At 45.8% G+C, this 15,386-nt stretch overlaps 1 protein-coding gene across 1 annotated transcript in view; it reads right to left on the bottom strand.

The window, feature by feature from the left end:
- CDHR1 (cadherin related family member 1) overlaps positions 1-9,426 on the bottom strand; it is a 48,552-nt gene extending 39,126 nt beyond the window's left edge. Inside the window, exons 1-2 of the mRNA XM_009939139.2 lie at positions 9,071-9,426; positions 8,208-8,303 (exon numbers count right to left, since the gene is read on the bottom strand). Of these exons, the coding sequence (XP_009937441.2) occupies positions 8,208-8,303; positions 9,071-9,131 (157 nt within the window). The 5' untranslated portion in view covers positions 9,132-9,426. The remainder of the gene's footprint in view (positions 1-8,207; positions 8,304-9,070) is intronic.
- Positions 9,427-15,386: the final 5,960 nt, after the last annotated feature.

The raw sequence follows: 15,386 nt of genomic DNA, 5'->3' as shown, positions 1-15,386 counted from the left end.
GTGAGATTCTTGAATGTTTCCTCAGTTTTGCAATGCGACATTTTGCTCCCCATTTACTTATTCTTCGGCATGCAAAATGTGAAGCAAACAGATTAGTGGGCTTAATGGACATACAATGTTCAGGCATCAGCAGTGATAGTTAGAAAACATGACTGCCTTCTTTGCATAGCCAGAGATTATGCCAAGCCATGTGGGATCTGTGCTCACTTCTGAGTAAACTCTCTTATGATAATTACTAGGGCAATATTTGGGCAACTTTGTACAGAAAAATGTTCACGTTGCAAAAACCAATGGGCCCATAGGAGCACAAACAACAGACCCTGTTACGAGCTGGCTCAACCAGCCAACAAATAGTCAAGATTTGCAAAACAGGCTCACAAAACTACAAAATACTTTCCATATTTTTCTTGGACTTTTTCCACAAAACAGAGTAGACAATAGCAACGCATCTGTAACTGAGATCCCCCTAAACTATTAGGGAAAGACAATGATCTGTACGATGAGACGCTTCTCTGATTGTAACAACTGAACTGCATAAGTACAAAGAAATACACGGAGAGGAATAAACTGAGACTGATACAAAACAATGTCCTGAAAAGACATCTGCCTCCTGATTTAGCTGTCTACATAAGAGACATAAATTTCAAGACTGTTCAAGGTTCTGCAGCACCAGCACTGACTGCATTTATTCTTGTTTTTCGAAAGCTTTGTCTTAATATCACAGCTGGGGCCAAATGGAGAATGCAGGTGTCAATTGTCAGCACTTCACTGGCATCGTTATCAGTACAGTACTTTTCTCCAGCCTTTTTTGGTCTTTAGAAGTTTTTATTTCTTTGTTGCTTTTCTGTCCTTCCTCTTCACTTTTCATGTTCCTTCCACTTTTTATATTGCTGGCTGTCCTGCCTGTTTCTAGCTCATGCAGATGACTGCAGCAGTGGCTGAGCAGCGCTGCCTGGGCAGTGGAGAAACAGCACGGACACCACAACCCACAACTTGGGTCTCAGAGATACAGGATGGACACCGCAACCCACGTTTGGGGTCTCAGAGAAACAGGATGGACACCACAACCCACGTCTGGGGTCTTGGAGAAGCAGGATGGTCACGGCAGCCTGTGTCTGGGGTCTCTCAGAGCCTGCGGCAACAACCAGGCACAGGCTCTCGTGCTGTGCCTGGGGCTGCCCTGAACTACCAGTGCTGGCAGTAGATGGACTGCAAACCCCTCCTCAGGGATCACAGGGCATGTGCTAGAAAAGAATAGACTATGAAAGTTTAGGTGAATACATTTGACTCTGGGCTTGTTCTTCCAATCTCTTAATTTTCTCTCCTACATTTTCTAGGAATTTTCTCATAAGGAAAGCAGGAATTTTCTTGCTGCTAAATGTGGGAAGAAACATTGACATTGGTACAGACTGACATTACTGAGGTTTCTGAGCAAGCTACGGACACCAATGATCTTTACGTTGGATTATTTGCTTCCTAGCTAAAGCTGATACTTCTTCATTTTTCATAATGCAGGACGCTTGTGTGCCTTTTAAATTGGACCCTGGATCAAAAATTCTCTTCTATAATTCCTAATTTTGTCTGAATTGTGATTTCACTGCACAATACTCTCCATATCATTAACACCCTGGGAACACTTCTCAGCACAGTGTTAATGCCAATTAAAAATCTCCTCTCAGTGTGATGCCTCCACTTGCTGAAAAGGAAATAAATGAAAAAAACCTGCTAAAATCTTCTCGGCGAGTACCAAGTAAACAGCCTCTCCCTGTCAGACAGAAAAGGGAAGAGAAGAGTCTTTTCCCGGGGATATGGCAAATGCCATGTATGGGCCCTGGTCGGAAGAACTGGATGCTTTGAGTACCAAGGGGATGACACAGCAGGCTGGGTCGGGGAAGTCCTGGGAGCTGCATGCTGCTCCCTGCTACAGCTGCTTCCCAGGACCCACGCCAGACTTTCGCTCCATTTTCCTATTCCATTTAAAAGCCATTTGCTCTTTGCTCCTGCCACTCAGGCTGAATGGCCATCTCCTGATGTCATTGCTCTGTTTTACTTCATTTCTAACTCAAATTTATTCAAGGCCAGTCTCTGTCCATGTGCTCCGGGGCTGGTTTTGCCCTCTCACTGAAGGCACGCTGTCCCTCTCCTCTGTGCAACATGCAGCAGTCAAACCCCCTCCCTGCCAAGTTAAACATGCCAAGCAGATTTTGGACTCATGCTCAGTCCCCTCACTGTCCTTTGCCACCACAGCTGACATCTGTTAACAAGATGCTGAGGGGGACATCCATGGCCATCTTCCCAGGACAGGATGCCTCTGTTCTCAATGTCGCAGCAAATACCATCTCGCCTGGGGTTCCGCGTCTGCTCTCCGCCTGCCTCAGCCAAAGGCCTGTTTCCTGACCAGGAAAGGTGATGGACAGCTAACACACAGCCTGCAGATGGCTGTTTTACACCACAGGACCATAGAATCATTAAGGTTGGAAAAGACCTCTAAGATCATCAAGTCCAACCGTCAACGCAGCACCACCATGCCTGCTAAACCATACCCCGAAGTGTCACATCTACACGTTTTTTTGAACACCTCCAAGGATGGGGACTCCATCGCTTCCCTGGCCAGCCTGTTCCAATGCCTGACCACTCCTTCAGTAAAGAAATTTTTCCCAATATCCAATCTAAACCTCCCCTGATGCAACTTCAGGCCATTGCCTCTCGTCCTATCGCTAGTTACTTGGGAGAAGAGACCAACACCTGCCTCACTACAACCTCCTTTCAGGTAGTTGTAGAGAGCAGTAAGATCTCCCCTTAGCTTCCTCTTCTCCAGACTGAACAATCCCAGTTCCCTCAGCTGCTCCTCATAACACTTGTTCTCCAGACCCTTCACCAGCTTTGTTGCCCTTCTCTGGACACGCTCCAGCACCTCAATGTCCTTCTTGTAGTGAGGGGCCCAAAACTGAACACAGTATTTGAGGTGCGGCCTCACCAGTGCCGAGTACAGGGCATGATCACCTCCCTACTCCTGCTGGCCACACTACTCCTGATAGAAGCCAGGATGCCCTTGGCCTTCTTGGCCACCTGGGCACACTGCTGGCTCGTGTCCAGCCAGCTGTCGACTAGCACCCCCAGGTCCTTTTCCGCTGGGCGGTTCTCCAGCCACATAATCACAGGGGAGCTCAGGCTCCAGGAGGACATGGACCATACACACTGAGACTACCTCAAAAATGGCTCTTTTCCCATTCACTAACAGCTACTGCTCCTTCCTAAGCACACCCAGGCAACTCCTGCTCCCTCCCTGCACCCCGTCACACCATGCGGGCTGGCAAAGCGGAGACATGGCCAGGACTGGCAGCCCAGAAGCCATAGATGTTACACCTGCAGCTGAAACTGGCCCTGCAGCTGCAAGCCCCTGCAGTGGGGAGAGGGGTGTTCGTCAGCTAGCACTCAGCATGCGACCCGAAACATCACCTCACGGACAGCAGCAATGTGTCCCCATCGTACCCGCAGTGACCAGCCCCAAGGCGAAGCCATCTGAGGGCAATTTTCTGATGTATCTGTGGTTTCCATTAGAAGCATAAAAACAAGAGCAAAGGCTGTAACATCTGTGAGTCCTGGGTGCATCTCTGTGCAGTGCTCGGCTTTGCTGGGGAGCCCCATTCTGCACAGCGCCAGCTCTGCTGCGGTGATGCAGAAGGCAGGCTGTGTTTAACAGTTCTGTTCAGGTAGCTTCTAGCTTTCCTAGGGGGGAGAATTTAGTTTCTTAAAAAAGTTAAGTGTTTTTGCACCTTTGAACCACTTAGTCTTTCTGGTGTTGTCTGAATGCAAGGTCTTGGTGGGTCTCAATTCCAAGACACAGGAGGACAAAAGACAGCAACAAGGTTGCAATGGGCACAAACTGAGGCACAGGAAGTTCCGTCTGAACATGAGGAAGAACTTCTTCACTCTCAGGGTGACGGAGCACTGGAACAGGCTGCCCAGGGAGGTTGTGGAGTCTCCTTCTCTGGAGATATTCAGAATCCACCTGGACGAGGTCCTGTGCAGCCTGCTGTAGGTGACCCTGCTTCAGCAGCGGGGTTGGACTACATGATCCACAGAGGTCCCTTCAAACCTCTACCATTCTGTGAAGACACAATTTGGGCTACACTGTCCATGCCTATGTCCTTTCTAGTCAGAAGGGAATTATAATTTAAGAGAGAAGCATGTTAATTCTTTCACTCAGATATTTTTTATGACAAGGAGGGCTGGAAAATAATCATGAGCAGAAAAGTTTCCTTGCAGTTTCGGCTACTATGTCTGTCCTGAATGAAATACAGAAACACCTACAGCGAGACAGAAGAATGCCAGGGCAGGATGGCCGAGCACTGACGGATGGACCAGGAACCACATTAGCAGGGAGTCTCCGCAGTTTGGGGAGCAGCAGAGTGACAGAAACAGAGAAGGAACAATGGATACCAGAGAAGACAAGAGGGCTTGCCACAGCCAGCTGTGGATGATGGGAAGCAACGAGGCCAGGAACATGCAGGAACAACAGGGGAAGCCTGAAGGACAGAGGGACCTGAAGTGGTCAGGTAGCCAGTGGTAGGTAGTTGGCAGCTGTAGCTTTGATCAAAGCACCGCCACTGCAAACTGGCTTTTAATGGGGATGAGTGCATACCTGGGGCCATGGGGAAAACAGAAAGGAAAAATGCAAGGAGGAGAAGCATGCAAAGATCTCCAGAGCACTGATGTTGCTTGGGCTTTGACAGAGTAATGAACTTAGGCCTTCTGAGTATGCACCAACTCCTCGCTCTGCAGTTGTTCTCAGTGCCACTCCGTCCCCGCTACGAGGGCTTACAGGGATTAGCGAGGTAAGATGAAGCAAACAACCTGAAATAGCATCCCACACATGCCTTAACACCTTGATTAGGAGCACACGTACATTTTGTATGTACACAGGCAACTCTTCACTAGGAGCTAATCACCCACCTGCCCTGCCAAACAGCCACACAAACTGCAACTGCTATTTCAGCTCATTACTTTTCCCATTCTTCTGAGATCTGGCACTGGAACGGGCTGCTGTTCAGGCCCTTCTTGCCTTGAGGGGTCTCTACAGCAATAAATGGGATCCGGGAATTTGCAGACACTTTCAAGCTTTTGCACAGAAACAATATTCACTGGGTTTACAATAACTTATGTCACAATGTATGTAACTGGGTTTACAATAACTTATGTCACAATGTATGTAACTGGGTAGCTCACAACTACCTGTAAGTAAGCACAACTGCACAAGGGAAAAGAAGGTCAAGTTAAGGATGATGAGAGCATGATAATCTGATTTTCTTGAATGCGATGAGTTCATGCAGCTTCAGCGCTGCCATTTCTCTTTCTGTGGTCACATAGGGAATCCACCATTTCCTTTCGGTTCTCCAAAATGTTGCATGTCCCTTGCCTACAGATGCCTAGGAATATAACTAACGTACCATTTTGCCAACTGCTTGTAATCTCAACGGGGCCACAGACTGTAAAATCTGCTGTTCATGGCATTGCTCAGATCAGACACTGGCTACTGCCAAGAAAAGCACCCTGCCTACGACTCCAAATTTTAAGCACAGGGAAGACCTAATGGCAACATGCCCATTTTTGCAGCACCTAAGCCTGAGTGAAGCCATCCAGAATCAAACATCTGGAAGTTTTAATTCCCCTGTTTTGTCACTATCATCCTGCTCAAACTGAACAATTACTGCTGGAGTGTGGATGCTCGGGACCGCACATGGACACGAGAGACGAGATTCCTTCTCCTGCTTCTGGAGGAAGGTGTTCTGGGAATTAGCCCTGAGAAGCAGTGGTAGATGCGTGGCAAAACTACCACACCTGCACTTCGCAAAAGCAAGCTCTTATGTCCCTTTTCCTGAGGGTTTCTCTAGGCCCTTTGACAAAGCCTAAACTCAGCACCTCCTAACCTTTCACCTCAGATAAATGCTTTCAGTGGCACATTTGAAGCCTTAAGCCAGAAGCTGCTTCTCTCTTGTCTTTTAAAGCGCATTCACACAGCAACTTAGAAGTACAAGCTACCCAGTGTAAATGCCTGTAAACACATGGATTGTGCTCATTGTGGATGAAGCCAGCAGGCATGAGGCACAGCAGCACCGAAGACGGAGCACCTCCAGCTTTTTCACTGCTGCATCCAAAGAACAAACTCTCCAGAGACCTCTACATACCTAGTTTGGTTGCTAATGTTACAAAAGCACATGCAAAAGCCCATTACATATTTAATCACTATTCTTAGGCTAGTTACAAGAGCACGAACACAAGCGCTGATCCCTCAACACTGCAGTTTTGCTGTCGAGGCATTCTCAAGTCTCCTTTTTTGCCTGCCTGCAGCCCCGGATCAGATGCACTGAGTCCCAGCGCTGGAAAATTACCGCTGTACTTTGCTGCTGCAGGGAGTGCTGTCGTCTGGGAGACCCCGTAGCACTGTGGTCCTGATGGTAAGGACAGCACTGAGTGTGTTGCAGCTCTGTGCCATCTTCAGCTCCCCATCCCCACAGCTCTGTGCCATCTTTAGGTCCCCATCCCCACGCAGGTGGCCGGAGGCTCAAAGCAGTGGCTGATGCTCCCTAAATGTCTGCGAGCGGGCACCACACGGGGGGACGGGAGGCTGACGGCAAGCGAGTGAGCTGTAACTGTTCGCAGTCCGAGCAGTGCAGTTGGCAAACACCACCCCAAACAGACTGCGTCGGGGGCCCACTTTGTGGCTAGCTGGTATTATGAGCCTTATCTACACTGTTAGACAGGTGACTCCACTGGCTGATCTTACTCCAGAAATCAGCAGGGCTGTCCACATGGCTGAGGCTGAGCAAGTGTGGTTTCCATGTGCAGAAGTAGAGCAAAAAAATCGCAGCTCCTTGGTCTGACTCTGGCTTTTTCAAGCACCAGCACCTTGCTGTCAGCCTTCAGCTGAGGCTTCCACTTCAGCTTGACCGAGCTTATAGCAAATCCCTGCTGCATCATAAGCAAGCTCTTTTTAAGTTCATCGGCTAGATGCGTCACTTCTATGCTACCTGCCACCTTCTCCCCCTCCTCTTGTCTGGTCGAGCAGGCAAAGGAGAAGTCGCTGCTTCTCAACCACCCTCTCCCCAACCCATAGCATGCCCAGTGCGGATCTTGGCTGGCTTTAACACCACTGGGACAGAAATGGATTCTCTGAACAAGCCCCAGGCAGCTGCTCCCCAGAGCAGTGAGCGACCCTGGTCATGTTTAGGAAGGCAAAGGTGGCAGCGTCGGTCTCCCGGAGGGTCTGTGCCCTCAGGATCCTGCCCTCACCCTTGCCTGCCCCAGCTACCTCAGCCCTGGGAGCGGAGGGGTTTGGGTGCCCCGCTCCGCCCAGCCATCTTTCTCCTCTGTGCACCAGGCAGCTGATAAACGGGTGCTCTGGTGCTTAATATGCAACAGCTAAAGACGTTTCTGATTTAGCCTGTAAGAGCTACAGACAAACAGGAGCGAATCCTAGACAAAATCTCAGCGCAGTGTTTGAATACAAAGTGGTGTTCATCACTGTAATATATTTGACATAAAATTTTTTAAGTGTTGGGAAATTATTCTTCCCCATACAAAATATTGATTATAAATCACCTTTTTTGTTCTTCTTAATTTTTTCTTAATGCCACTACAGTTAAAAGAAGCTTAAATAGACCTGCCTTAAAATGTTCAAAGCTGAAAAATGTATCAATTTTTGAATTTTCAATAAAACAAAACTAAGCCTTTTTAAAAAACATCAGTTATTTAGACAAAGCCATTTTCACTCAAAGTAGAAATGTTTTCCACCATTTGTACCATGAGCATGAAAAACGTTTGAAGAAAATCATGCCTCTGTTACTTTCCAATGCACAGCTTGCTTTTATCAAGGCTGATAAAAGTACTAGCAACTAGGCTTTCTTATTAGCATTTACAGAATTGGCAAGTCCCTCACCACCATGAATTTATTTCTGACCCCATAGGTCTGTGCTCTGATTCTGTGAATAGATTTGATGGACCGAGAAAAGGGGAGCTAAAATCCAGCTTTAAATTGCAGCTATAATTCAAATATGTCATTTTAAATCGAGGCCAATTAAAAGCTTGAGAGAAAAACATGTAAGACCACAGCATATAACAACAACCTACAACAAAATAAATGCTGCTAATCAAAAGAGCAAGCAGCTCCAGCTTCACAATTGAAACACACTAATATTAATACTGACCAACAGGTGTGTCCTCCGAAAGGCTGAGCAGTGCCATGTTCCCGTTTGTGCTTCTGGCTCCATTATCAAAGAAATAGGGGGCATAATTTGCCTGAACTGCAATTAAAACAAAACAGAAGCCAAAGAAAAGCATTTTGTAGGTGGCGGTTGTTTGGCTTTGTTACCTGACTCTCAGTAAACACGAGCTCTTTTGGGAATACTATGAGCTTTTAACATACCCAGCTGCTGCAACGGACTTTTTGAGCTGTTTCTGTACAGATATTTATAATAAAATCATTTCTGCGTGACACTGTGCCAGTATTCATATAGCAGCAAATAGAGAGAGTATATGGAGAAAAAAAAAAGCCCACAACATAAACAAATCAAGTAGCAGGATCTCTCTAAATAAAAATCTCAATCAGTTCTGGACAGCTTCATTACAAAATTAACCTTTTCAGCTTGCAGTGACCGTACACCTCTCCTCTACTCTACACACGCAAGTCTGAAACTTTCCCAGTGCCTCGGCACCTTACCCAGTATTCTAAGCACATTGTGTCTTAAAATTATGCCTACTGCACGAGCAATTAGCCACAATTAAATAGTTACTTACTTGCTGCCAGACAACAGCAAACAAAGATAAAAAAAAAACAAGAAACAACGAATTAGTTGTCATTCTACCGACTGACTGTCAAGAGATTCAAAACAACCCATTTGAAACAAAACTCCAAATCTATAAACACAGAGGGTAACGTCTGCACAGGGATCGGTTGCCACGGAAAATATTTCAGGATGACATTACCACATCAGTAACGATTACTACAGGATTTAAGGTTATGCCGGTATCCTCCTACATTTTTACTTAACAAAGCGATCATTGTACTCACCTAGACAAACGTGCACCAAACTGAGGAACAAAGAGGGGGTGAAATGCCTTACATGCTCCATCCCACTGAAAAAAAAGGGCCAATTTCTTCAATTTCTTCTCTGTTCCAAGGGCTTGGGTTTGTTGTTGTTTTTTTTTTTTTTCCCTCTCTGAAAGGTCCAGGAAAGTGTCCTTCAGACTGATGTAGTGGAGAAATGTGCAAGAGGCAGTAACAGATGCTAAGATGTTAAGCGGATGACACGTCTTAATTTCTGAGGAATTTAAAGAAGCTCCTTCCCACCACCTAATTAGACCAATTACTTTGCAGGGAGCTGTGGGACTCATTTCTGAGACAGGATTTGGAGGAATCAGTGGAACTCTCCCAGGTTCTCCTGCTAGCAGTGTGTGTGTGCTGTCCAAACACATGAGTCAGGGAGAAGGTAAAGTAGAAAGTTGTCTTCTTCCTGAATGCTATCTTTAATTATCTAAGCCAGCCCTCTGTTTCTAAGAGTTAAAAGAAGTTTCTCTTTATTTTAGCTTTGATAATCGTGAGAAACTACAGAGGAAGAAAATCTAACAGCGGCAACAAGCAGGAAACGTGATTGTTGCTGTTTTAAAGGAAACAATCACATTTATGATAGCAAAAAACCCAGGAAACTGCACACTAAAAATGCAGAAGTCAAAATGTTCTTTTAATGAGCTGGTTTGATCATTTAATTCTCAAACTGCATGAATTTCTGAAAGCATCTTTAACATTCAGCAGGTAATTTTTAGCCAACGTACTAAAAAGTGGGTTTAACCACCAACACAAGTTGACAAAGTAGCTTTTCTTCATTGCTTGTTTTGCTGTTCTGCACATAAAAGGTGTTTGCACTAATTTAAACAACATGTCACCCAATAAATTACAGCATTAAAAACTCTGCCACTCTGGGAAGTTGTTCACAGACAAAGCTTTTGGCTGCTGAAAAGGAACTTCATTTCTCAGCTTTCAATCAAGGAGAAGTTTACATACTGGCTTAGCTGTTTAAACTTGACCTGAGGCAAATCACTTGCCCTTTACCGATGTGTTAATGGAGTTCCCTGGTTTTTTAATTAACAGCCTGCATTGAAGAAACGTCTAAGAAATGAACCAGTCAAAGAGTTCTCCATTGCAATGCTTTAAAATGCGACAGAAACTAGACTTTCTTGCCGGTGGAACACCTCGACAGCGGCGATGAGCGCTCCCGCTGGGAGCTGCTGGGGGTGGTGGTGCTGCTGCTCCTGCTGATGATGCTGCTCCTGCTGATGATGCAAGAGCACGGAGTGGGAGGTCTTCACATGGCTGGACGCCGCTTCTGCTGCAGCCGCACCTCTTGGCCACGCTGAGTGCCCATGTAACTCACCCGTGGGACGCTGCATGTCCCGCAAGGTCTGGCTGGGCTACAGGCAGGCAGCCGCTGCTCCCTCAGCAGCAGGCCCGAGACGGAGAAAGCAAGAGCAGAGCTGGGAAGCAGCTTCAGGCTGTCCACAGTGGAACGAAGTCTTGGCTGCAGACCAGTGATGCGGTGATGCTCCCGTGCTGGGGACAAGGCATTTCTGCACCTTCAGATTCCCCAGGACCTACGGTTCTGCTGGGAAGACACCTCTGCCTGCAGAACACATCAGCTGTAAGGCTCCCAGAAGGGTACAAGTAACACTCTTGTGCACAAACATTAACAAAGCTGAGAAGCTGTGGCTGCCCCCTCCCTGGCAGTGTTCAGGGCCATGTTGGATGGAGCTCTGAGCAACCTGGTCTAGTGGAAGGTGTCCCTGCTCATGGCAGGGGGTTGGAACAAGATGATCTTTAAGGTTCCTTCCAACCCAAACCATTCTATGATTCTTCTGTGAAAACTCACCATCCATCACGGAACTTGCCAGAGAATGGTACAGAGAGCAAAAGCCTAAAAAGGCTGCAAAATTGATTAGACAAATTAATGAAGATTAGGTTCATGGGTGACTAGCAAATGTGATGATACAGATGCAAACCCTAGCTCAGTAAGGCACTAAATTACCCCATGCCAGAAGCGTAAAAGTTAAACCAGGGAAAGACTCTTTGTCAGCTTGATCTTTTTCTAACCACCTCCTGCAAGACCAGACCTTTGGTGTGACTCCGTATGGCCGTTCTTGTAGAGCAGTGTTTGCAAAGGCTCCATGTGCCTTCAGCAGTGGCCTGTAAAGCTCAGGGGAACCTGCAGCAGGCACCTAAGAAAAACCAAATGTATTTTCTTGTGCATTTACATTCACGACATGGGGATGTGAAGCTGGAAATTGTGTGGGAGGGGATACACATATAGAAGATGGATATAAGTGTAATCCGTTACAGATTTAACCATGCCACCACTGTCAAGAGTAATATTAAAACACTGATAAAAAATCACAGAAATGCAGCTGCATGGTGCCCAAAAGGAAACATAAATAGCACCTAAATATCCTCACCTGTCTCCTCAATCCGGAACTAACATCATACTTTTTTCTGCGGAGTATTTTCCCAGAAAAAATGATGGAGAGCTCTTGTCAAAGTTAATAGTTGTCTGTTCCCCTGGTTGCATCTCCTGGGGATCTAAATCTCTAGGGCCTGCATCTCCAAGGAAGCAAAATGTCTCATTTCTCCTGAATTTCAATGAGTTTGAGCTCTTAATCCCCTCAGAGTTTGAAAACGTAGCTAATATGCATGTATGCACACTCAGATACATACCTAACACAGCAACACTCTGACAGAGTATTTTTTCCTGTCAAAAAATGTGCTTTGATCAAAGCTAACACAGCTCATCGAGCCAGGCTGATTTTGATGGATTTTTCTCCTTGGGAAGAAAAGGGGCAGGAGGAGGTTTCAGAAGAGCAATATATTCTGTCCTAACAGTTTTAGGAATGGAAGGATCCCTCTCTCTATGTAGAAGAAACTTTCTATTTCATATATTTTTAGCATATCAAGTAGCAAGAAACATAAGAGTGAAATACTCCCATCTGATCTGCACCAATTCGTTTCCTAGGGTGTTCTCTTTGTTCACTGTTCAATATGAAGACAAATCTAAAAAGATCCAATATTTTCAGAACAAAAGTCCTGGGCTTGGGTCACTGATTAGCAACATCTGCTAGAGTTTGTTAGACAATCTGAATTCTTATAAAAGTTTAAATGTTGAAGAACATTACAATAATGAAATGACTATTTTTGCAGACTTCTCCCCTTATGACTGTAGTTTGGGTGTACTGGTACCAGTGCAGCATGGTTGTCACCACTGTTTTGCGCCTTTGTGAAGGCCCCTGGGATGCCCCGAGCCATGGAGGTTTCTGTTCTCCCAGCACAAGCCCGTACCCCAAACAGAAGCCAGAAGGTTCCAGGCCACAGGGGCCAGACACAAAACTAACCACACACAAGACCCTGCCAGCTCCTGCCCTCTTATCTCTCTGAGCTTTTGAGAATCTTGGAAAAATCTGGGCCCCAACACGTTTAATTTTCTCAGTCCTAACCCTCAGTTTAAGCCTAAGACTAGCAGTCTTCCTTAACCAGGTGTGGGTGACAAGAAACGGGCTTCCACCGGTACTGAGAGTTGCCCTTTTTCTGTTTCCCTGAATACGGGAATCGCGAGCTCCACCAAGACAGCTGTTCTCAAGCCCACTCCCAAAGCCCAGCCTAAGACCAGACTAGAACTGCCAAGAGATGCTAACACCCAAGTGGCGCGCAAGATGCCACAGGACCGCAGCCCCTCACACGATGTAGCAACATTGATAGGAGCTCAGGGTTTCCTCTGTTGGGGGGTGGGAGGAGGCCAGGTCCCAGCCAGCAAGGAGCAAGTGCCCCAATCCGGTCACTCGCATCCCAGCCGGCACTCGCTGCCTGAGCAGGGAGGGCAGAGACTGAGCTGGCACAGAGAAAAATTACTCCTTCCACATCGTGGGTGGCCCTGCCACCTCAGGGCAATCACATTAGAGCTGCCTACCTGGGGAATGCCTGCTTGGCATATCAATGTGAGGTTTTCGTGAGTTGCATTTCAATCAGTTTTCGGATGCTTACATGCACTTGCAATTTAAAAATAGGGAGAAAAATAAAATTAAAGAAATAACAAAGATTATCTTCTACTCTCCTGCTTTGCTTTATATTTACTACGTACACTCTTCAGATTTTGTGCCTCCATCTGAGTCAAGAAACCCTCTGTTCTAGACTCTGGATGGTATTGATTAGTAATGAAGTTCACATTCATATAATAACACCTCAAGCTACTCTTTTTCCTACGCTCATCCTCCAGTTCTGGGTGGATATGACATTAGGCGTTACCTTGGAGAGGAATATTTGGGATTTTTTGTGTGGGAGTTTGTCCGTGTAAATAAATTCAGTATTAAAGGTGCTGCACACTTTATATAAACCTCAACATGTGCAGAAAGAGTCCAAATTACACTCTGGCTCTCCGTCTCTAAATCATATGCTAACAGAGCTGTGGAGTTACTGTCGATACCTGGAGGCATTCTGCACAGAGTGATTCACTCAGAATTGCTCGATGCAATGGCCACGAAGGAGAGAAGTGGAGCCTCAGCTGCTTTCAAGACCCTGCTCAAAGCTCTCCCTATTCTCACATCTTCGAATGTGATAGGGAATTTCATATTCAGCTTTGAAAGGAGAGGAAGGGGAGCAGGGTGGGCCTGCGACATACACCAGTGGTAAGACAGACACCCTGACAACCCTGAGTTTGACACAGCCGTAACCACAGCTCTTCTTGCCCACCGAAGGGTCAGTTCACTAGCAAGTCCCACAGCATGGCGTGAGCAAGAACTGTCCTAGCTGTTCTCCAAACATCTAGGCAAGCAGACTCACAACATTATTGCACAGTAGGAACTGCAAAAGAATCATCATAGAATCATAGAATCGTTAAGGTTGGAAAAGACCTCTAAGATCATCCAGTCCAACCATCAACCCAACACCACCATGCCTGCTAAACTGTGTCCTGATGTGCCATATCTACGTGTTTTTTGAACACCTCCAGGGATGGGGACTCCACCACCTCCCTGAGCAGTCTGTTCCAATGCCTGACCACTCTTTCGGTAACAAAATTTTTCCTAGTATTCAACTTAAACATCCCCTGATGCAACTTGAGGAACTGTCCCATGTTTTTGGTGGTTAAATCTAATCGGAGATGTGTGCTTAAGCCCTTGGCCATGATTACCAAACTCTGATCCTCCCTGTTGCCAGAACAAATATGTCACCTCTTATATAAGAGTGTATACACCTCTCCTCAGCCCTCTTCCATCACTTGGGATATGCAAATTTGTTAAAATGACTTGGAATTTTTTTACAGTCCTGCAAGATTCAAATGCAAGCCAATAAACACCTCTTTCTCCCTCTCACTGTGTTATTTGCTTGTTATTAATTGAATGAGTGTAACATGTTTGCATCTGAAAGGAAAATAATCTCATTGTTACAGTTCTGACTCACAGAGGTCTAAGTTCAGTTTCCATCTCTACCACAAACAGTCTATAAATAATCAGCCGAAGATCATTAAATTCACATTAAACTCAGCAAAAGATTGTGACATTATCATCAATAAACTTGATCAGATTTATAAACCTCTCTCTGCTCAGTAATAGAAAACTGAAAGTGATACTGTACTGTTTAGTTCGAGAAGTCTAAAGAACATGAGTTGTAACTCAGCTGTCTACACGTTTTTTCATATTGCAGCTCCACTGAGCAGCTCTGCTAAACCTCAGCAGTGCAAGGGAAAATGGTAAAACCCTGGAGAATCATAGAATACTTTGGGTTAGAAGGGACCTTTAGAGGTCATCTGGTCCAACCCCCCTGCAGTGAGCAGAGACATCTTCAACTGGATCAGGTTGCTCAGAGCCCCGTCCAACCTGGCCTTGAATGTTTCCAGGGATGGGACACATCTACCACCTCCCTGGGCAACCTGTGCCAGTGTTTCAACACCCTCGTCATAAAAAATTTCGTCCTCGTATCTAGTCTGATAGAACACATACCATGAAGAAAATGGGTAACTCAATTGATTCAGGAAGATATTCCCCACAAAACAGAAGAACAAAAACATCCCTCATTTGTGGAAAAGAAAACCAAGATTTAGAGAGGTGACTACAAGCATCTGACCACAAGTCTTCTGTCAACTTGAACATAACACAAAGTGTCCTCCTTGAACATAATGCAAAGCTGGCTGCTTTTGAAATACTGGGACAGAGTTTGTGCAAACATATAATTAAAGCTTGCACACAAACTGCAGTTTCTTCAGGCAAGATGTAGCACATTATCTTCCTCCTTGATGCAGAAAAACTTGGCAAAAGCCACGTATCCAGACGGCTTAATTTCCTTTCAAGAGCTAGGT

This window comes from Opisthocomus hoazin, chromosome 6, assembly GCF_030867145.1.
Source record: "Opisthocomus hoazin isolate bOpiHoa1 chromosome 6, bOpiHoa1.hap1, whole genome shotgun sequence".
Lineage (NCBI taxonomy): Eukaryota > Metazoa > Chordata > Aves > Opisthocomiformes > Opisthocomidae > Opisthocomus > Opisthocomus hoazin.
This window is presented reverse-complemented; position numbering and strand designations above follow the sequence as displayed.